Below are 23,658 nucleotides of genomic sequence, written 5' to 3'. Positions count from 1 at the left end.
TGCTGCACGTGGGCTTTCTCTAATTGCGGCGAGCGGGGCCTACTCTTCATTGCGGTGTGCGGGCTTCTCATTGTGGTGGCTTCTCTCATTGCGGAGCACAGGCTCTAGGTGCGTGGGCTTCAGTAGTTGTGGCACGCGGGCTTCAGTAGTTGTGGCTCGCGGGCTCTAGAACGCAGGCTCAGTAGTCGTGGCGCACGGGCTTAGTTGCTCCACGGCATGTGGGATCTTCCCGGACCAGGGATTGAACCTGTGTCCCCTGCATTGGTAGGCGGATTCTTAACCACTGCGCCACCAGGGAAGCCCAGGTTCCTCATCTTTAAATGAGAATACCAGTAAGACCTATCTTCTAGGGTTATGGTAAGAATGATAGGCTTTATAACTGAGACCTGCTGGTATATTATTAGTGTGGACCGGGAGGATTCCTAGAGAAGGCAGGTATTTAAGGGTGTGAAAGAGTGGATAGGAAGGATGTGGGGCATACTCGGCGGAGGAACCACATGGGCAACACGGGGAGGTGGACATGAGCGGATCAAGCCTAGCAAGTGGGGCAGAGGCTCTGAGCACGTCCAAGCAGGGTCCCCTTGAGCTGTCTGGGTGTGTGCCAAGTGTGGGGGCCCTTGGAGGCCCTCTGGGCCAGTCCCACCCTGCCCCCTCAGCGGCTAACTCCATAGGTGGGTCTATGTCTCAATCTCCGGAATTTGCCGTGGTTTGACGAGGCCGATGCCGACTCCTTCTTCCCGCGCTGCTACCGCCTGGGGGCTGAGGATGACAAAAAGGCCTTCATAGGTAAGGAGATGCCAGCCCCATGCCTGGACCCTCAAGCCGAAGGATGAGAGCTAAAGCCCTGGCTGGTTTTGGAGAGCAAAGGGCCTCTCTCCTCATGCCCTCATCTACCCCAGCAGATTTCCTTCTCCATCCCCAATCCTTATCTTTCCCTAATGTGCCTCCCTTAATGAGCCTCCTACCTTGGTCAACCCAGACCTCCAGAAGAGCTGATGTAGCTTATCTTATTTTCTAGAGCAGGTTCTAAAAGTTGGTCGTTTGGTTGAGTTTGGAATCCAGAATAAGTTCCAACCTTGTGTCAGGTTCCACTGGTTAGACTGGGTTCCAAATCTAGAAAAGGCTCTAGACTTTGGGATTCTCAGGCAGAATAGGCTCCAACTCGAGCACATGCTCTAAATTCAGGTCAGAATTTGGATCCAGATTAGATGCTAGGTTTAAATTAGTCTCCAAATCTGATATAGATTTTGGGCCAAGGTCTGGTTCTCAGGCTAGATAAGTATCAGAAGTGGATCAGGACATTGTAAATCAACTATACATCAATTAAAAAATAAAATTTAAAAAAAATCACCAAAAAAAAAAAAGTGGATCAGGAACAGAAGAGAGAAATCAGCAGATCCAGGCATGATTCTGAAGGTAGAATATGAGCCAAGTCAGGTGAGGTTCTGGGTCTGTTTCTACAGTTGAAACAGAAGCCAGGTTCTAATCCGGGTTCTAGAGTCAGAAACAGTAGTCAGGTTCCGGATCCAAAATGGGGCAGGTCATGACCAGGTTCCGGAACCAGAACAGGCCTGGAGCCTAGAGGCTGAGCAGGGTATCCCCTGCCCCGGGAGCAGAGGACTTCTGGCTGACAGCTGCCCGCAACGTTCTCAAGCTGGTGGTAAAGTCAGAATGGAAGTCATACTCTATCCAAGCAGAAGAGGAAGAGGCTCCAGGTAAGTACTGTGGTTACCTCCACCCGCCCAGTTGTTTATCCTCCCAGCCAGCCACACATCCATCCACGTGTTCATCTGCGCATCTGTCTTTGTATTTTTCTCATCCATCTGCCCATCCACCACCACCCCTTCCTACCAACCCATCCATACATTTACCCACCCATCTGTCCACCATTTGTCCATCCATCTGCCTACCTACTCACCCACCCAACTCACATGTACCTACCCATTCATCCATCCATTCATCTTCCCCCCCCACTGTCGTTCTGTTCATTCACTTACTTCTCTCAGCTCCTCACTCCCTATCCATCTAGCCACTCCACCTTCCTGCCTATCTACCTACCTGTCCTTGTCTCCCCATCCATTTACCTCTTTTCCACCCAGCCATCCACCACCTATCTGTCCTCCGGCCCATCCACTCATCATTTTTCTGTCCCAACCACCTACCCAAGTGTCTTCCTATACATTTGTCAATTGACCCACTGCCTCATTCAGCCCTCCCATGGGCCTGGCATGTGGCCAAGCACTCTAGAGAGGACAGACTAGGAGGATGTGGTCCATCCCTACCCTGTGGGGAGCTCAGGTCTGTGAGGAGAGGAAGCTGTGAAACCTTGTAGTTTCACGTGGTCTGAGGACTTCTTGTGCCTTGTGAAGGGACACAGAGAGTCCCTCACTGCCTGCTGGCTCAACCCATTGCTTGCCTTTTCCCTCTCTGGACTTAGCTTCTACCTCACAGCCTCCATCCTGTAACCCAGGGTCTCATCAGCCAGGGATTCGAAGAAGTGAGGGGCAGCTCTACTGGGAGGAGGAAAATCCCTGGCTCCTCCAGAGGCCGACTGCCCAATTGCTGTCTCTTGGGTGTGCCAGGTGCAAAGAAGACTGTCATGTGTCAGGAGCAGGGGCACAAGGGCCTCAGGTGTGTCAGAACTCCCAAGCACAGAGAGGCTGCAGGTGTGTGCTGGGGTTATAGGTGCTGAGATGCTTCGGGGACATTTAGGGTGGAGCCTCAAATGAGTGATAGGTCCTGGGACATTGGGGGCCAAGTGTGAGCACTGGGGCCGCAGGTGGATTTAGAACAAAAGCCCCAGGTGAGTGATAGGTCCCAGGGCAGTAGGGGATGCAGGTGTGTGCTGGGCCTCAGGTGTATTTAGGGTGAAGTCGCAGGTAAGTGACAGGCCTTGGGGCAGTGGGGGCCATGGCATATGGGATAGTGACAGCCCCCTCCTGTCTCTACAGGAGACAAGCAGCCCAAGAAACAGGAGAAAAAGCCAGTGACGGTGTCGCCAGAGTTTGTGGAGGAGGCTCTGTGCGCCTGCGAGGAGCACCTTAACAACCTGGCCCACGTGGACATTGACAAGGACATGGAGGCTCCGCTCTACCTGAGCCCTGAGGGCTGGTCCCTCTTCCTCCAGCGCTACTATCAGGTGGTCCAGTGAGTACCTCTGCAGCCCTGGCCACGGGGCATGGCAGGTGCCCCTTGCTCTTGAGCAGCTTCCATGTTCTGAGCTGATGCTCAGGGACAGACCCTCTCTGTCGAGTGCTGCCCCCATCTCTCTCCAAGCCTCCCCGTTTCGTTCACCCTACTGTTCTCCTTCTTCAGAACCCTCAAGAGCTCCCACTGCCTTCATAATACGATCCAAACCACTCTTCCCAGATCTTGACCTAGCATCGTGACTAAGATCATGGCTGTGCTGTCAGATAGACCTGAGTCTGCCTTTGCCGCTTCCAAGCTCTGTGACCTTGGGAACATCACTAATCTTTCTGAGCTTTGCTTTTCTCAAATGTAAAATTGGTTTAAAAATAATGTCTGCCTGAAAGGTAGGATTAGACAGGATAATTTGTATGATGTTCTCAGCACTGACTCATAGAATTCACTCACAAAGTAAGACTCTATTAAGTCATTTAGATTTTATGCTGCAGGCCAATGTTTCCCAAAGTGTATTACACAGGATGCTAGTACTACAGGCTGTAAATAGAGTTTATGAAAAAAGGGCTTTTGTGGTCCATCACATTTGGAAAACATTGGGTTAAACAAAGTTAGCTAAAATAGGTTTCCTTGATGCAGGACTTTTCAGAACCTACTGGTGGTATAAACCTCCAAGAGAGATAGAGTGTGCAGTATATCCTGTACTTAACGTGACCCCAGCCCCCCGCCCCAAGCATCCTGAGCGGTTGCGTTTGCAGAACACACTCCGGGGAAAGGTTCTTGAGCAGAGCAAAGGAGTATTGAGATGGACCTGGAGCTGTTGTAGGGAGACTCCGTTCAACAGAGTGTGTGGGAGAGACTGGACGGAGGAGGGCCCTGAAGGCAGGCGCACACTCAGCATTTACCAAGCCCCTCCTATGTGCCAGGAGTTGTGCCAGGCTCCAGAAATGAAACGAAGTCCCTGCCCTCAGGGGCACACAGCAGTAAGCTGGGGGGAGTGCCAAGGGCCTCAGCTGGCATGATGTTAGAATAGAAAGGAACAGACAGATTTAATGATTGATGGGGAGACTGAAGAACTAATAAATGAACTTTGGACGAATGACTTACCAAGCAAACCCACATCATTGATGAATAATTCATTTGTATCTTTTTTTAAACATCAGGAAACAAAAACTGGGTGACCCCATACTTTCCCCTCACCTGCCAGAAAACATGAAGCCACCCTTCTTTTTTTTTTTTTTTTTTTAAAGATTTATTGATTGATTGATTGATTGATTGCTATGTTGGGTCTTCGTTTCTGTGCGAGGGCTTCCTCTAGTTGTGGCAAGCGGGGGCCACTCTTCATCGCGGTGCGTGGGCCTCTCACTGTCGCGGCCTCTCTTGTTGCTGAGCACAGGCTCCAGACGCGCAGGCTCAGTAATTGTGGCTCACGGGCCCAGTTGCTCCGCGGCATGTGGGATCTTCCCAGACCAGGGCTCGAACCCGTGTCCCCTGCATTGGCAGGCAGACTCTCAACCACTGCGCCACCAGGGAAGCCCCACCCTTCTTAAATTAAGAATTATCAGGACTGAGTTAGAACAGTAGGTGGAAAGAATGTCAGTTCTCTGCATTTCTCGATGTGGGGTAAGTTGGGGGCTGGAGGAACCTCTCAAAAGTCAGGATTACATAAAATATTACATCATATAACATTGCCTTGAATTGTTCAGTACAGATCATTAGCTTTTATTAATCTATTCAGTATTTACTGCTGCTTCTCAACTTTTTAAAAAAACAAATCCATGACACACCAGCCAGGCTTTTTTTTTTTTTCCCCCTGCTCCCCCCACCAACCAGGCTTTTATCAAGGTTCACTTTCCACAGAAACACTTTTTTTTTTTTGTTAAATATAAAATCATATTGTCATGTTGAATATACTTTTTCAAGTTGCACGTGCCCCTGCCACCACCACGTGACACTTTCCTGGGCCAAATCACAGATTTGCTCAGCAGATTCTTTATGCCATGACCACAGAAAAGTTTCCAGCAAACCTTGTGGAAATAGAAGAGCCAGGACTTACGTGTGAATAAGAGGCCTTGCCAAGCTCCCTCCATCTGACTGTCCCCGTTCCTGGCACTGCCCAACTGCTGCTGCTGTTCCTGCCTTAGCAACAGAGAGATAAGTCCTCCGTGGCTGGAGACATTCAAGAGGCTAAGATGTTGAAGAGATGTTACCGTCTAGTGGAGGCTTCCTTTGTGTTCATTCAGAAGAAAACAAATGGGAGAGTCTGGATGAGGCTACCATCTGGGATATTTTGTGACTTGGTTTAGCTGAGGACATTTTGTGTCCTGTAGGGAACAGGTCCCTCTTTGTCCATGAACCCTTGTCAGTACAGCCCAGTTGCTGAGGCCAGCTCCTGCCAGAGGACTTACTTATCCAACCAGTCATTCAGTTAACAGACTTTCAGGGAGCGCCTAATAAGTGCCGGGTACTGCTTGGGGTTGGGAACAAAAAATGTTCCTGCTCTCATAAAGCTTACGTTCCAGTGAGCGGAGACAGGCAATAACCAAATCAGTCTGGGTGTCAGGTGGTAAGTGATGGGAAGAGAAATAAATCAAGGAGATGTGTGATACAGATGTGCTAGAAAAGAATTAGACTAGGAAGGGGCCCACCTATCAACCGGTGTTAGGTTCTGATTAGGAGGGGAATGAACCCCCAAAAGCACCTGTGGATAGAAGAATCAGGAAGAGTGGAGTTTGCATCCTGCCACTTAACTCAGTGTGTGGCCTTGGGCAAATCCCTTAACTCTCCAACCTTCAGTTTGTACTTCTCTAAAATGGGACCAGTAACATCTCCCTGGAGATGGATTAGTGATAATATAGGTAAAGCCCTTGGCACAGTGCCTGGCACATGGTGGTGCCTCATCGTTTGATGCTGGTATGATTAAATTCTGTCAAAGGCAGTTTTAATGTAATAGAAAGGGAGGTGGCAGAAGGTGGAGTGTTGGAGTGAGGGGGGTGCAGCAGGTAGAATGTCCCCATCCTCTCCCATTCCAGCAGTCTGGGTGGTGCCCTGGGCAGGGTGGATTTGGGGGACACCCTGAGCGTGGGGCTGGAGGTTTGGGAGAGACCTATCTGGATCTCTAGGGGAAGGGCGTGACCAAAGCTGGTTGGACCATGGCCAGGGGGCTTTTGTCTCCCCTTGCCTTGTTCACCAGGATGCCCCCAGGCCCAGCCCTGCCCAAGTCCCATCATCTCCCCACAGCGAGGGGGCAGAACTCAGGTACCTCGACACTCAGGTCCAGCGCTGTGAGGACCTCCTGCAGCAGCTGCGGGCCGTGGTGCCCCAGATGGACATGGAAGGAGATCGCAACATCTGGATCGTGAAGCCGGGAGCCAAGTCCCGTGGACGAGGTGTGGCTCAGCCCCTACTTCCTGTACCAGCACCCTACACCCTCCCCAGCTAGAGGCCAGGGAAGTTAAATAGTACAGGTTCTGTTGGAGCCAAACTACCTAGGTTCGAATCCCAGCTCTGCTACTTACATGCTGTGTGACCTTGAGCAAGTTATATCACTTCTCTGAACCTCAGTTCCCTCATCTGTTGAGGATTAAACGAGGTAGTACATCTACCACTCAGCATGGTGCCTGGCACAGTAGCCACCCCGTCAGTGTTGGCTGCTGTGATGATGATGCCAGCACCTCCTCTCCTGCCCTGAGGGTTTAGGTTAATGCTTTAGGCAGGTCTGGTGATACTCACATGCAGTTGCTTGTCATCTAAGGGCTCTCATATTTGACCAGTGCATCCTTGTGAGGGTATATAGTACAGGGGTTAAGGGTATGGATGCTGGGAGCGAGACTTCCTGGATTCAAACCCCAACTCTGCCTCCTAATATCCATAAGACCTGGGGCAGGTTAGTTAACCTCTTCCTTGCCTCATTTTCATCATTGTTAAGATGAAGCCAATAATGCCTACCTGAGAGGATTACATGAGAATCATATATGGAAAGTGCTTGGATCCTGTGCTTTTACAGAGTACCTGCTATGTAATAACAGCTATTATTCTCAGCTATTATTCTGACTGCTCAGCATGAATGGAATTTGAACAGGGCAGCCAGCAAGCTGGGATGGTGCATTAGCCCAGCCTTTAAAAGATGGTTAAGGACTTCCGAGATGTAAAAAACAGACTTCTGGCAGCAGATCGCTCCATGTACTGCCTGCCCTTGGGTGAATTTGTTCATGTCCAAGTGAAGCTGTCGCAGCTCCACACACTATGGGACACTCCTGTTGGGATGCCTTTTCAAAACCAGCATCATAGTCTTTTCTTTTTCTACCTTGGAAATAGTTTTGTTGGTTTTTTCCAAGTATGAACATACGTATTTGTTATTTTTTAAAAAAAGATCAGACAGTACAGAAAAGTAGAAGGAAGCAAAGGCACCCTTGATTTCACTGAGGTAACTATTCACCTTGTGATGTGTTTCTTTCTGTACTTTCTTCTATGCATGTGGAGAGTGTGTGCATGTTTTATTTTATTTTAAATAAGAGCATACTATTTGGTAGCTTCCTTTTTTCATTTATTATATCTTTGCATATCAGTGAGTATTACTCATTTATTTTTTGCACCTTTCTTTTTTCTTAACAGTAGATCTTGCAGATCACTCCATTGCAGTACATCTAGATCTGCTTTTCTTCCCTGCCTGTTTTTAGCTTATTATTATAGACACTTTTCAAACATACACAAAAGCAGAGAGAATAATACAGTGAATCCCAAAGTATTTCAACATTTTCTCTCCATTTTTAGAAAAACTTAATTGAAATATGTATACAATATACTTCATTGAAAAGGGTATGCATTGTGAATATACAACTCAGTGAATTGTCATATAGTGAACACACTCGTGGAAACAGCACCCAGATCATGAAATACAACACTACCTGCACCCTAGAGGGCCCCCTCCCATGCCATCTCCAGGTCTCTACCTCCCCGCAATGGGAACCCCTATTCTGACTTACAATACCATAGATTAGTGTTGCCTGTTTTTGAATTTTATATAAAAGTACAGTATGTGCTTTCTTACCTCATTCTGTTTTACAGCTGCATAGTCTAATCTTGTTTAGATGTACTCTCATGGTCTTACCTAATCCTTTTCTGATGGATATTTAGATGGCCACCATTTTTTTTTCCTGTTTATTTGATTATTGATTGATGAACTGCTATTACAAGCAACACTGTGATGAATATCCTGTGCAGATATCTTAGTAGCCTTTCCATTTATTTCCTTAGGATAAATTCCTAAAAGTGAAATTGCTGGGTCAGAGGTCATGAACAGCCTCAATCTTTGGCTATACAAGGCGTCATGTTATTGGGGGTCTTAGTGATCATTCTGGCTATTTGAGAAAGGATCTGGCTTGGGAACCCAGCACAAGTTATTCTGTGCCATTGGCGGGCAATCAGACTGTTTGAGGGGCCAAACAATGAAGAAATGAGATTGATTTGTGTGTTTGTTGGCCTTGTGCTTCTTACTGTAGACCCTTGAACAACATGGGTTTGAACTGCATGGGTCCACATATATGCGGATTTCTTTCACTATATACATACTTCAGTACTACATGATCTGTTGTTGGTTGAATCCATGGCTGTGGAACCACGGATACAGAGGGCCTACTGTAAAGTTATACGAGAATTTTTGACTGCTCGGAGGGTTGGCGCTCCTAATCCCTGTGTTGTTCAAGGGTCAACTGTATATATCAGCATTAAAATAACGCCTTATTAGCATAAGATACTTAACTTCACTCGTTATAAAACAGATAAAATTAAAATATCATTCTACCTAAGAGAATGGCAAAAATAAATCATCAACAGTGTTGATAGAATGTGGGCAAACACACAATCTCATACACTCTTACTGGGAGTACAAATTGGTAGAACATCTTTGTTCTATAAAGTGAAAAAATGCACATACCCTTTGAGCCAGCAAATCTATAGCTAGGGATGTTTTCCACAGGTAACTAGTAATAATGATATGAGTTAACATTTACTGAATGCTCACCAAGTGCCAAGCAGTGTTCCAATTCCTTAGCATGTTTAAGTGCATAGAATCCTATGAAACTGAGGCACACTCAACTCTTCCATAACCTGGGAGCCTATCCATAGGACCTGGAAGCAGCACTTGGCTGCCTCTGGGGAAGGAGATGTATTTTTTAAAATTGTATACCCTTCTGTACTGCCTACTTTTCACTTCTGTTGTTTTATATTCCATTAGTTATTGTGAAAAACTAATCAAAGTCATTTATGCACATGGTTTTTAAAAAAGCCCAATACTGTTTGAATTGTTATCCGTGCATACATTCCTTTTCATCAAATAAAACTGGTTAATTTTTTTTAAAACTTTAAATCCTTAGCAGATTCTCAGCTTTCCCAAAGGGAACAGGGAGAAGGGCAGGCTTACGCACTTGGGCCTATCAGTCCTTTGGGGGTGAGAGCTTATGATGAGCTCTCCATGGTCCCCTTGGCCCATCTCCCAGCCCAAGCCTGGCCTGATCCCTGACCACCCTGTTTCCCCCAAAGGCATCATGTGCATGGACCACCTGGAGGAGATGCTGAAGCTGGTGGACGGCAATCCCATGGTGATGAAGGACGGCAAGTGGGTGGTGCAGAAGTATATTGAGCAGCCCCTGCTCATCTTTGGCACCAAGTTTGATCTGAGACAGTGGTTCCTGGTGACCGACTGGAACCCACTTACTGTGTGGTTCTACCGCGACAGCTACATCCGCTTCTCTACACAGCCCTTCTCCTTGAAGAACCTGGACAAGTGAGCCTCCCCCAGAACCCTCACTCCCATGAGCTCCCAGTCTAGCTGGGGAGCTGGCAAGGAGCAGCGATTCCAGGGCAATGTGGGGCTCCAAACACGCTCTGCAGGCAGGCAGGCCTCTATCCATCCAGCCACCTGTGTGTACCCTGTGCCGTTCAGTGTTCTAGGCACGTGGGACACAGCAGTGAACAAAACGAGCCCAGCCCTCAAGAGTTCATATTCCAGCAGGGAGAAACAGACAAGCCATGAACATAATCAGTAAAATCATCTAATGGGTTAAAAGTGATATGTGTTATGGAAGAAAGGATGTAGAGCGGGGTAAAGGGGGATCAGGAGAAATGCGAGAGGAGAGAGGCAGGTTGCAGCGTTCATTTCGGGGGAGAGGAAGCCTGCTGAGCCCTGGGTTCAAATTCCGTCTCTGAAGCTTCCAAGCTCTGTGACTTGGGTCAGGTGAAAACCTATCAGTATTTAAACTTCCGTTGCCACATCTGAAGAATGGAGGCAGTAATATGGAGCTCATAGCTGTCGGCTACTGAGTGCTCTGTATGTGACGATTGCTAAGCACTTCGTGTATGTTATCTCAGTCCTCCATGAAAACCCGGTGAAGTAGGTACTGTTACTACCCCCATTTTACAGATGTTGAAAGGAGCCCATGGGTTAAATGACTTATGTAAGGTCTTACCAGTCAGCGATGAAGATAGAACTTGAACACATGTCTTGGTGACCACGGGGCCCGTACTCTTAACCACCTTCTTATCTTCCAGGCACTGGGAGGGTTAACTGACACTGTCACAAAGCACTTAACACTGTGGCCCCTGTAGTTAGTGCCCTCAGAGAGGTCCTGAGCGAAGACTGGTAGTGGCCCTAGAAGAATGTGATGAGGCCTTTGTCCCCTCAAGCTGAGCGGTCCAGAGCGCGCGGGGCTCGTTTCGGGGTCTGCCTGCCCTCCGCGCGATTGGGTGGGAGGGGCACAGGGAGCCAGCCCTCAGCTTTCTGCTCCCTGTCCCAGCTCCGTGCACCTGTGCAACAACTCCATCCAGAAGCACCTGGAGAATTCGTGCCGCCGACACCCACTGCTGCCCTCAGACAACATGTGGTCAAGCCAGAAGTTCCAGGCCCACCTGCAGGAGATGGGGGCCCCGAACGCCTGGTCCACTGTCATTGTGCCTGGCATGAAGGCTGCGGTGATCCACGCCCTGCAGACCTCCCAGGACACTGTGCAGTGTCGGAAGGCCAGCTTCGAGCTCTATGGCGCTGACTTTGTGTTCGGTGAGGACTTCCAGCCCTGGCTGATCGAGATCAATGCCAGCCCCACCATGGCACCCTCCACGGCCGTCACCGCCCGGCTCTGTGCCGGCGTGCAGGCCGACACCCTGCGCGTGGTCATCGACCGGCGGCTGGACCGCAGCTGTGACACGGGGGCCTTCGAGCTCATCTACAAACAGGTGAGGTGGCCAGGCCCAGGCAGCACCCAGGGAGCCCTTCCCATAGTGGAGCTCAGGGCTTTGCGGTCACATAAACCTGGCTCAAGTCCTGGTCCTGCCACAGTGACTGGGTACAGCCACTTCACCCCCTTGAGCCTCCATTTCCCCATCTGTAAGATGGACATGCTATAACCATCTTTCTCCTGGGTTTTGGGAGATGAAATGAGTTAATGTGTGGATAATATTTCTAGAGAGGCCAGTAGCATAGTGTTAAAAGCATAGGCTCTGAAACCTCCCTGGGTTCAAATCCTGGCTCAAATTCCTAACCTCTAGGGGTCGCAGTTTCCTTATTTGTAGAGCGGGAATGAAAATGGTACCTACGTCGTTAAGATTGTGAAAATTAAACGAGCTGATACAAGTAAAGCACTTTAGAGGTGCCTGGCACATAGTAAATGCTACAGAGGTTTTAGCTATTGTTAGTACCTAGTAAGGTTGTTAGGTGTTTTATGATAAATGCCATCACTGTAAAGTGCCTCACATAAAGTGCCTCCACAGTCAATTTGTGGAGGCTGCTATTATTATTGTTATGTTATTATTGTTGCTGTTATTATTTATTTTACCTTGTTCCAAAAAGAGATTTGAGTCCACTTATTGGAATAAGATTTTTAAAAGTCAGAAAACTGATTTCAAGGGTTTCTGAACGCTGCAAGTAATTTCCTGTGGTTATTAAATTAAATATCCTAATCCTTCTGATTAGGATTAGGATTCCATCAAAGTTTGGCCACAGGGAGAGGATGTGCTGATCGCATAACCCAAGTGTCCTGGTCTTTGTCAGTTACTGATTGTATCTTAAATTAATACGTTGGCAGTTTGCCTTCAAAAAATGTAAATGAGGAAACCTAAGGGCAGGAAAATAAGATAAAGTAAAGGGGAAGAGAAAGTTTTAACTTAGTGGTTCCCAAATGCTGATCACAGGGCAGAATCTCCTGGAAAGCTTTCCAAAGATACTGCTGTCAGGAAGCCCCACCCCCAGAGGTTGACCTGAAATGACTGGTTTAGGGACTATGCATCTGCATTTTTCAAATATCCTAGTTATTCCCAAAATCTCTTATAGCCAAGTCTTTTTGTTTTGGTTTTGTAAACCAAGATGTAATCAAGATTCACACTTTGCATTGGTTGTTTTGTCTCTTTCATTTCCTTTCTTTTCTTTTCTTTTCTTTTTTTTTTTTTAAATAGATACTCCCACTTAGAAAGGAGAGGCAGGGTGGGAAGTACATAGGAATCATTAGTCCATAGCAATTGTGAAATCCACCCTGGCACTTAATTCTCCTTTTGCTCTTAGGACCCATTATTACTTTCTAGGAGTTCCCTGTGTCTCTTGCTTCCATCCATTGGGAAGTCTGTTCAGCCTTGAGCCATCCTCCCTCTTCTGTGATCATGCTCGGTAGTTCTTAGTCTGTTACCTGCTCCAAGAATTTTGGGGGTACAGAAGCCTCTTTCATTTCATATTGCATCTGTCTGTTTCAGTCCAAGTAAATATTTTTAAAAGCCTTGTGGGTTTCTTGTATATCAATTTATAACCCATTTTATTGCACAAAGGCCATGTCCACAGATCTTAGAGATAAACTCTTCTCCCTTCCATGAGGCTGATATAGGACAACAGCCCTCAAAATTATAGAAGCCCAACTGTTAACAGAGAGGGCCTGCAACCCTGTCTTTTAACTCAAAATGTGTTAAAGAATCATAAGACCTACAGGTGTACACTTGGGGTGCTGAAAAGACCTGTAGCTGCTTTAAAGGACCTATTAGGCATGGCTTAGATTTCTCTGAAGTTTTGTTTTGTTTTGTTTTGTTTTTAGATATCATTGACATACAACATTGTTAGTTTCAGGTGTACAACATAATATTTGTATATATTGTGAAATGATCACCACAGTAAGTCTAGTTAACAACTATCACCACAGTTACAAACTTTTTTTCCTTGCATTTACTTTCTCAGCAACTTTCAAGTATACAATACAGCATTATTAACTATAGTCACCATTGTGTACCTTACGTGACTTACTTATTTTGTAACTGAAAGTTTGTAACTTTTTATCCCCTTCACCCATTTTGCCCACCCACCAACTATCTGTTCTCTGTATCAGTGAGTTCAGTTTGTTTTTGATTTTAGATTCCACATATAATTGAAATTATATGGTGTTTGTCTTTTTCTGTCTGACCTGTTTCACTTAGCATAATGCCCTCAAGGTCTATCCACATTGTCACAAATGGCAAGATTTTCTTCTTTTTATTTATTTATTTTTTGGGGCCACGCCATGCTGCATGTGCGATCTTAGTTCCCCGACCAGGGATTGAACACATGCCCCCTTGAAGTGGTAGCGCAGAGCCTTAAACCACTGGACTGCCAGGGAAGTCCTGAGATTTTCTTCTTTTTGATGGTTGAGTAATATTCCGTTGTATATTTATATATACCACATTTTCTTTGTCTACTCATCCATGAGTGGATGCTTAGGTTGCTTCTATGTGTTGGTTATTGTAAATAATGCTGCCATGAACATGGGCTTGCAGATATCTTTTCAAGTTAGTGTTTTCATTTCCTTCAGGTAAATACCCAGAAGTGGAATTGCTGGATCATATGGTAGTTTTATGTTTAACTTTTCAAGAAATCTCCATACTGTTTTCCATAGTGCCTGTAGCGATTTACATTCCCACCAACCATGCACAAGGGTTCCCTTTTCTTTACATCCTCGCCAACACTTGTAATTTTTTGTCTTTTGGATGATAGCCATTCTAACAGGTGTAAGATGATATCTCATTGTGGCTTTGATTTGCATTTCCCTGATGATTAGTGGTGTTGAGCACCTTTTCATGTACCTGTTGGCCATCTGTGTGTCTTCTTTTGAAAAATATCTATTCAGATCCTCTGCCCGTTTTCTAATCAGACTGTCTTCATATATTGTGGGGACTTCCCTGGTGGTCCAGTGGTTAAGACTCCGCACTTCCATTGCAGGGGGCGTGGGTTAGATGCCTGGTCGGGGAATTAAGTACCCGCATGCCACATAGTGAAGCCCCCCAAAAAAAACCAAACAAACAAAAAACCATTGTCTTTGTATGTTTGGATATAAACCTCTTACAAATGATTTACAAACATTTTCTCCCATTTGGTAGGTTGTCTTTTTTTTTTTTTTTTGAATTTTATTTTATTTATCTTTTTATACAGCAGGTTATTAGTTATCCATTTTATACATATTAGTGTATATATGTCAATCCCAACCTCCCAGTTCATCCCACCACCACCACCACCCCTCCCCCTGCCGCTTTCCCCCCTTGGTGTCCATACGTTTCTTCTCTACATCTGTGTCTCAACTTCTGCCCTGCAAACTGGTTCATCTGTACCATTTTTCTAGGTTCCACATACATGCGTTAATATACAATATTTGTTTTTCTCTTTCTGACTTACCTCACTCCGTATGACAGTCTCTAGATCCATCCACGTCTCTACAAATGACCCAATTTCGTTCCTTTTTATGGCTGAGTAATATTCTATTGTATATATGTACCACATCTTCTTTATTCATTCATCTGTCGATGGACACTTAGGTTGCTTCCATGACCTGGCTATTGTAAATAGTGCTGCAATGAACATTGGGGTGCATGTGTCTTTTTGAATTATGGTTTTCTCTGGGTATATGCCCAGTAGTGGGATTGCTGGGTCATATGGTAATTCTATTTTTAGTATTTTAAGGAACCTCCATACTGTTCTCCATAGGGGCTGTATCAACTTACATTCCTACCAACAGTGCAAGAGGGTTCCGTTTTCTCCACACCCTCTCCAGCATTTGTTGTTTGTAGATTTTCTGATGATGCCCATTCTAACTGGTGTGAGGTGATACCTCATTGTAGCTTTGATTTGCATTTCTCTAATAATTAGTGATGCTAAGCAGCTTTTCTTGTGCTTCTTGGCCATCTGTATGTCTTCTTTGGAGAAATGTCTATTTAGGTCTTCTGCCCATTTTTTGATTTCATTGTTTGTTTTTTTAATATTGAGCTGCATGAGTTGTTTATATATTTTGGAGATTAATCCTTTGTCCATTGATTTGTTTGCAAGTATTTTCTCCCATTCTAAGGGTTGCCTTTTCGTCTTGTTTGTAGTTTCCTGTGCTGTGCAAAAGCTTTTAAGTTCCATTAGGTCCCATTTGTTTAATTGTGCTTTTATTTCCATTACTCTAGGAGGTGGATCGAAAAAGATCTTGCTGTGATTTATGTCAAAGAGTGTTCTTCCTATGTTTTCCTCTAAGAGTTTTATAGTGTCCAGTCTTATATTTAGGTCTCTAATCCATTTTGAGTTTATTTTTGTGTATGGTGTTAGGGAGTGTTCTAATTTCATTCTTTTACATGTAGCTGTCCAGTTTTCTCAGCACCACTTATTGAAGAGACTGTCTTTTCTCCATTGTATGTCCTTGCCTCCTTTGTCATAGATTAGTTGACCATAGGTGCGTGGGTTTATCTCTGGGCTTTCTATCCTGTTCCATTGATCTATATTTCTGTTTTTGTGCCAGTACCATATTGTCTTGATTACTGTAGCTTTGTAGTATAGCCTGAAGTCAGGCAGTCTGATTCCTCCAGCTCTGTTTTTTTCCCTCAAGACTGCTTTGGCTATTCAGGGTCTTTTGTGTCTCCATACAAATTTTAAGATTTTTTGTTCTAGTTCTGTAAAAAATGCCACTGGTAATTTGATAGGGATTGCATTGAATCTGTACATTGCTTTGGGTAGTATAGTCATTTTCACAATATTGATTCTTCCAATCCAAGAACATGGTGTATCTCTCCATCTGTTTGTATCATCATTAATTTCTTTCATCAGTGTCTTATAGTTTTCTGCATACAGGTCTTTTGTCTCCCTAGGTAGGTTTATTCCTAGGTATTTTATTCTTTTTGTTGCAATGGTAAATGGGAGTGTTTCCTTAATTTCTCTTTCAGATTTTTCATCATTAGTGTATAGGAATGCAAGAGATTTCTGTGCATTAATTTTGTATCTTGCAACTTTACCAAATTCATTGATTAGCTCTAGTAGTTTTCTGGTGGCATCTTTAGGATTCTCTATGTATAGTATCATGTCATCTGCAAACAGTGACCGTTTTACTTCTTCTTTTCCAATTTGTATTCCTTTTATTTCTTTTTCTTCTCTGATTGCCGTGGCTAGGACTTCCAAAAGTATGTTGAATAATAGTGGCGAGAGTGGACATCCTTGTCTTGTTCCTGATCTTAGAGGAAATGCTTTCAGTTTTTCACCATTGAGAATGATGTTTGCTGTGGGTTTGTTGTATATGGCCTTTATTATGTTGATGCAGTTTCCCTCTTTGCCCACTTTCTGGAGAGTTTTTATCATAAATGAGTGTTGAATTTTGTCAAAAGCTTTCTCTGCATCTATTGAGATGATCATATGGTTTTTCTTCTTCAATTTGTTAATATGGTGTATCACATGGATTGATTTGCGTATATTGAAGAATCCTTGCATCCCTGGGATAAATCCCACTTGATCATGGTGTATGATCCTTTTAATGTGTTGCTGGATTCTTTTTGCTAGTGTTTTGTTGAGGATTTTTGCGTCTATATTCATGAGTGATATTGGTCTGTAATTTTCTTTTTTTGTAGTATCTTTATCTAGTTTTGGTATCAGGGTGATGGTGGCCTCATAGAATGAGTTTGGGAGTGTTCCTTCCTCTGCAATTTTTTGGAAGAGTTTGAGAAGGATGGGTGTTAGCTTTTCTCTAAATGTTTGATAGAATTCACCTGTGAAGCCATCTGGTCCTGGGCTTTTGTTTGTTGGAAGATTTTTAATCACAGTTTCAATTTCCTTACTTGTGATTGGTCTGTTCATATTTTCTGTTTCTTCCTGGTTCAGTCTTGGAAGGTTATACCTTTCTAAGAATTTGTCCATTTCTTCCAGGTTGTCCATTTTATTGGCATAGAGTTGCTTATAGTAGTCTCTTAGGATGCTTTGTATTTCTGTGGTGTCTTTTGTAACGTCTCCTTTTTCATTTCTAATTTTATTGATTTGAGTCCTCTCCCTCTTTTTCTTGATGAGTCTGGCTAATGGTTTATCAATTTTATCTTCTCAAAGAACCAGCTTTTAGTTTTATTGATCTTTCTATTGTTTTCTTTGTTTCTATTTCATTTATTTCTGCTCTGATCTTTATGATTTCTTTCCTTCTACTGACTTTGGGTTTTGTTCTTCTTTCTCTAGTTCCTTTAGGTGTAAGGTTACATTGTTTATTTGAGATTTTTCTTGTTTCTTGAGGCAGGCTTCTATTGCTATAAACTTCCCTCTTAGAACTGCTTTTGCTGCATCCCATAGGTTTTGGATTGTCATGTTTTCATTGTCATTTGTCGCTAGGTATTTTTTGATTTCCTCTTTGATTTCTTCAGTGAACTCTTGGTTATTTAGTAATGTATTGTTTAGCCTCCATGTGTTTGTGTTTTTTTATGTTTTTTCCCTGTAATTGATTTCTAATCTCATAGCGTTGTGGTCAGAAAAGATGCTTGATATGATTTCAATTTTCTGAAATTTACTGAGGCTTGATTTGTGACACAAGATGTGATCTATCCTGGAGAATGTTTCACGTACACTTGAGTAGAAAGTGTAATCTGCTGTTTTGGGATGGAATGTCCTATAAATATCAATTAAATCTGTCTGGTCTATTCTGTCATTTAAAGGTTGTGTTTCCTTATTAATTTTCTGTTTGGATGATCTGTCCATTGGTATAAATGAGATGTTAAAGTCCCCTACTATTATTGTGTTACTGTCGATTTCTTCTTTTATAGCTGTTAGCACTTGCCTTGTGTATCGAGGTGTTCCTGTGTTGGGTGCATATATATTTATAATTGTTATATCTTCTTCTTGGATTGATCCCTTAATCATTATGTAGTGTCCTTCCTTGTCTCTTGTAACATTCTTTATTTTAAAGTCTATTTTATCTGATATGAGTATTGCTACTCCAGCTTTCTTTTGATTTCCATTTGCATAGAATATCTTTTTCCATCCCCTCATTTTCAGTCTGTATGTGTCCCTAGGTCTGAAGTGGGTAGACAGCATATATATGGGTCTTGTTTTTGTATCCATTTAGTGAACCTGTGTCCTTTGGTTGGAGCATTTAATCCATTCACGTGTAAGGTAATTATAGATATGTATATCCCTGTTACCATTTTCTTAATTGTTATGGGTTTGTTTTTGTAGGTCCTTTTCTTCTCTTGTGTTTCCCACTTAGAGAAGTTCCTTTAGCATTTGTTGTAGAGCTGGATTGGTGGTGCTGAATTCTCTTAGCTTTTGCTTGTCTGTAAAGCTTTTGATTTCTCTGTCGAATGTGAACGAGATCCTTGCCAGGTAGAGTAATCTTGGTTGTAGGTTGTTCCCTTTCATCACTTTAAATATATCATGCCACTCCCTTCTGGCTTGTAGAGTTTCTGCTGAGAAATCAGCTGTTCACTTTATGGGAGTTCCCTTGTATGTTATTTGTCATTTTTTCCTTGTTGCTTTCAATAACTTTTCTTTGTCTTTAATTTTTGTCAGTTTGATTACTATGTGTCATGGCGTGTTTCTCCTTGGGTTTATCCTGCCTGGGACTCTCTGCGCTTCCTGGACTTGGGTGGCTATTTCCTTTCCCATGTTAGGGAAGTTTTCAACTATAATCTCTTCAAATATTTTATCGGGTCCTTTTTCTCTCTCTTCTCCTTCTGGGACCCCTATAATGCGAATGTTGTTGTGTTTAATGTTGTCTCAGAGGTCTCTTAGGCTGTCTTCATTTCTTTTCATTCTTTTTTCTTTATTCTGTTCCGCGGCAGTGAATTCCACCATTCTGTCTTCCAGGTCACTTATCCGTTCTTCTGTCTCAGTTATTCTGCTATTGATTCCTTCTAGTGGATTTTTCATTTCAGTTATTGTACTGTTCATCTCTGTTTGTTTGTTCTTTAATTCTTCTAGGTCTTTGTTAAACATTTCTTGCATCTTCTCAATCTTTGCCTCCATTCTTTTTCCGAGGTCCTGGATCATCTTCACTATGATTATTCTGAATTCTTTTTCTGGAAGGCTGCCTATCTCCACTTCATTTAGTTGTTTTTCTAGGGTTTTATCTTGTTCCTTCATCTGGTACATAGCCCTCTGCCTTTTCATCTTGTCTGTCTTTCTGTGAATGTGGTTTTTGTTCCACAGGCTGCAGGATTGTAGTTCTTCTTGCTTCTGCTGTCTGCCCTCTGGTAGATGAGCCTATCTGTGAGGCTTGTGCAAGTTTCCTGATGGGAGGGACTGGTGGTGGGTAGAGCTGGGTGTTGCTCTGGTGGGCAGAGCTCAGTAAAACTTTAATCCACTTGTCTGCTGATGGGTGGGGTGGGTTCCCTCCCTGTTGGTTGTTTGGCCTGAGGCCACCCAGTACTGGATCCTACCCAGCTCTTTGGTGGGGCTAATGGCGGACTCTGGGAGTGCTTATGCCAAGGAGTACTTCCCAGAACTTCTGCTGCCAGTGTCCTTGTCCTCATGGTGAGCCACACCCTCCCCCCGCCTCTGCAGGAGACCCTTCAACACTTGCAGGTAGGTCTGGTTCAGTCTCCTGTGGGGTCACTGCTCCTTCCCCTGGGTCCTAATGCACACACTACTTTGTGTGTGCCCTCCAATAGTGGAGTCTCTGTTTCCCCCAGTCCTGTCGAAGTCCTGCAGTCAAATCCCACTAGCCTTCAACATCTTATTCTCTAGGAATTCCTCCTCCCGTTGCTGGACCCCCAGGTTGGGAAGCCTGACGTGGGGCTCAGAACCTTCACTCCAGTGGGTGGACTTCTGTGGTATAAGTGTTCTCCAGTGTGTGAGTCACCTACCCAGTAGTTATGGGATTTGATTTTATTGTGATTGTGCCCCTCCTGCCATCTCATTGTGGCTTCTACTTTGTCTTTGGATGTGGGGTATCTTTTTTGGTGAGTTCCAGTGTCTTCCTGTCGATGATTGTTCAGCAGTTAGTTATGATTCCGGTTCTCTTGCAAGAGGGAGTGAGCGCACGTCCTTCTACTCTGCCATCTTGAACCAATCTAGTAGGTTGTCTTTTAATTTTGTTGATGATTTCCTTCACTCTGCAGAAGCTTTTTAGTTTATTTATTTTTACTTTTGTTGCCTTTGCTTTTGGTGTCAAATCCAAAAACTCATTGCCAAGACTGATGTGAAGGAACTTCCTGCCTGTTTTCATCTAGGAGTTTTATGGTTTAAGGTCTTACGTTCAAGTCTTTAATCCATTTGAGTTGATTTTTCTGTATGGTGTAAGATAGTGGTCCAGTTTTATTCTTTTGCATGTGGCTGTCCAGTTTTCCTGACACTATTTATTAAAGAGACAGTATATTCTTGAATCCTTTGTCATTAATTGACCACATAAGTGTGGTTTTATTTCTGGGCTTTTAATTCTGTTCCATTGATCTGCGTGTCTGTTTTTATGCCAGTATCATACTATTTTGATCACTATAGCTTTGTAATATGGTTTGAAATCAGGAAGTGTGATGCCTCCAGCTTTGTTCTTTCTCAAGATTTCTTTGACTATTCGGGGTCTTATGTGGTTCCATACGTATTTGGGGATTGATTTTTCTATTTTTGTGAAAAATAGCATTGGAATTTTGATAGGGATTGCATTGAATCTATAGATTCCTTTGGGTGATATAGACATTTTAATAATATTAATTCTTCCAATTCATGAGTACAGAATATCTTTCCATTTATTTGTGTCATCTTCAATTTCTTTCTTCAGTGTCTTACAGTTTTCAGTGTACAGGTCTTTCACCTCCTTGGTTAAATTTATTCCTAGGTATTTTATTCTCTTTCATGTTCTTTAATCTCTTATAATCTGGAACAGCCCCAGTGCTTTTTTTCCCACATTTGGATCTTTTGAAGGCACCAGGCTGGTTGTTTTACGGAACTGTCCCACATTCTGGATTTATCTGATTGTTTCCTCATGGTGGTATTTAACTTGTTCATCTGTTATCTGAATGTCCTATAAAGTAGAAGTTAGGTCACCCAGCTTGATGAAGTTCAGATTACACACTTCTGGCAAGTATACTTGAGAGGTGATGCTGGGTACCTCATACAGCATCACAAGGCACACATTGTCGGAGTATCTCATGATTAGTGATGCTAAGTCTGACCATGGCTTTAAGGTCTTGGCTACCAGATCTCTCCATTGTAAGTTGCATCCTCCCCTTTGCAATGATCAGTTTCTTTGTAGGGTGATTCTTTGGTAGTGTACAGATGACACATTTTCCTGTCATCCTTTTCACCTACTTGTTTTGACATCTAGTTTTCATCCTTACCTATTGTATTAGAGTTGCAAAATGGTAAATTGCTAATTCTATCATTCCTTCTACATTTATTAGCTGAGATTTTTCCATAAAGTTGAGCTTTGCCTCATCAACTGGGCTTTCCTTGAGCTCTGATATCTGTATTTTTTTTTAATTGAAGTATAGTTGATTTACAATGTTGTGCTAACTTCTGCTCTACAGCAAAGTGATTCAGTTATACATACAGATATATTCTTTTTCATATTCTTTTCGTTTATGGTTTATCCCAGGATATTGAATGTAGTTCCCTGTGCTATACAGTAGGACCTTGATATCTGTATTTTTAAGAAGCTCTAAGTGACTGTTTAGATAGATTCTAATCAGGATCCTTTGATGATGCAGAAAACACCTCAAACTAGCTCCAGATTAAAAGGAGGGCTCCTAGGAACTTCCCTGGCCGTCCAGCGGTTAAGACTCCATGCTTCCACGGCAAGGACCATGTGTTCACTCCCCGGTCGGGGAACTAAGATCCCGCGTGCCATGCAGTGTGGCCAAAAAATAATAATAATAAAAAATAATAAATGAAAAATAAAAGGAGATTCCTGGCAAGACACAGGGGGCTCTCCTGTGTCCAGCTGCAGGAAGTACAGCTTGGCTTAATGGGAATTGAAAGTGGTACAGGAGCTCCTTTCTTGGACTGTTTTCTCTGCCTCCGTCTGCATATTTGCTACTTCATGCTCTCCACAGAATGCCTTCTTTGAGGCTCTGCTTCCCCATGTCTTGGGTTCAGACAAGGATTTAGGCAGGCTCTAGGCCTCTTATCTGTCTGGGTGTCATAACTCATATGCTCTCAGCAGAGAATCTCGCTCACCTCAGGAAGCTGTCCATCGGCAGCGGCCTGTGGAGGAGAACACACATTCCAGCGGCGGCTGGGCAGTTTAGGAGAGCAAGGGGTTGGAGGGGTGCAGGTGGGGGCATGGCTAAGACTTCCCCACTCCTCTGGGTTACTCATCTCAGGGGCTCTGTGACCCTCTAGGTACTGATTCAGGCCTCCAGGGCTGGACCCCTTAAGAGACAGAGATGGGCTTTGCCTTTCTCAGCCCAGAAATGTCTCCTGACCAGGTGCCCCAGAAGTTAATTCCATCTACCTGTGCTCCGAGTCCTTCCAGGCCTAGGATTCCAGCAGCACTGTCTGAGCAGGCCTTGTCTCCTCTTCTTCCCCACAGCCTGCTGTGGAGGTGCCCCAGTATGTGGGTATCCAGCTTCTAGTAGAGGGCTCCACCATCAAGAAGCCCCTGGCGATGTGTCACCGGCAAACAGAAGTCCGCCCAGCCCTCCCTCACCTGCTGACCCAGCGAGGCTCTGGGGAAGGCAAGGACTCGGGAACCCTTACCCACAGGTCAGCTTCTAGGAAAGTTGCTGGGGCCAGGAGCCTGGGGCACACTGAGAAGCCAGACTCCACTGCCACCACCTCGGCCCCTGGAAAGGGGAAGAAAGGCAAGGCAAAAAGTGCCACAGCCCTGGTCCACCCCAGTCTCCGGAAGTGGGACCCCCCAGCACGAGGATGGGCTGCATTTTCACCATGACCTTTGCTAGTGGGGACAGGTATCCCCACCCCTTGAACAGATTGCCATTGAGTCTGAAGAACCCCCAGGCCCTGGGTAAGACCATTCCCCCAAAACACCCCAGGGTCTCAAGGCAATTTCTTCCTGCTCTCTAAGCCCCTGCTAACCACCTGGATTTGTCCCCACCCAAGAGCCACCGGTAGTAAGTAAAAGCCACCACTTACAAAGTATTTTTAAAAAACACACAACCAAATGAGTATCGTCCCCTCCAGAGTAGTCACTCAGCTAGGCAGCTGTGCTCGTTTCAGAGATGCCAGGACCCAGTCCCAGGTTGATCTCTCTCCAGAGCTCAAGCTTGTCCTGCTGCAGTATTCTGTCTTTGCCTCCATGCAAAGTCGCCTTGTGGAAAGGAACTAATATTTGTACAGCACTTAACAGT

The 23,658-nt window shown here is 44.3% G+C and overlaps 1 protein-coding gene across 11 annotated transcripts in view; it reads left to right on the top strand.

Annotated features, from left to right (window-relative positions):
• Positions 1–23,658, top strand: part of TTLL3 (tubulin tyrosine ligase like 3) — a 34,601-nt gene that overhangs the window by 4,458 nt on the left and 6,485 nt on the right. For 8 of the 11 annotated variants that reach the window (XM_057554240.1, XM_057554241.1, XM_057554233.1 and 5 more), the window contains exons 6-13: positions 672–786; positions 1,617–1,715; positions 2,583–2,666; positions 2,952–3,147; positions 6,382–6,530; positions 9,682–9,925; positions 10,935–11,370; positions 22,881–23,053. In XM_057554240.1, the coding sequence (XP_057410223.1) occupies positions 672–786; positions 1,617–1,715; positions 2,583–2,666; positions 2,952–3,147; positions 6,382–6,530; positions 9,682–9,925; positions 10,935–11,370; positions 22,881–23,053 (1,496 nt within the window). The remainder of the gene's footprint in view (positions 1–671; positions 787–1,616; positions 1,716–2,582; positions 2,667–2,951; positions 3,148–6,381; positions 6,531–9,681; positions 9,926–10,934; positions 11,371–22,880; positions 23,054–23,658) is intronic. The other 3 variants (XM_057554235.1, XM_057554242.1, XM_057554236.1) reach the window with 2 other exon arrangements.

The sequence above is a fragment of the Balaenoptera acutorostrata genome, chromosome 10, assembly GCF_949987535.1.
Source record: "Balaenoptera acutorostrata chromosome 10, mBalAcu1.1, whole genome shotgun sequence".
Lineage (NCBI taxonomy): Eukaryota > Metazoa > Chordata > Mammalia > Artiodactyla > Balaenopteridae > Balaenoptera > Balaenoptera acutorostrata.
The sequence above is the reverse complement of the archived record's forward strand: the minus strand, read 5'-3'. Positions and strand labels throughout refer to the sequence as shown.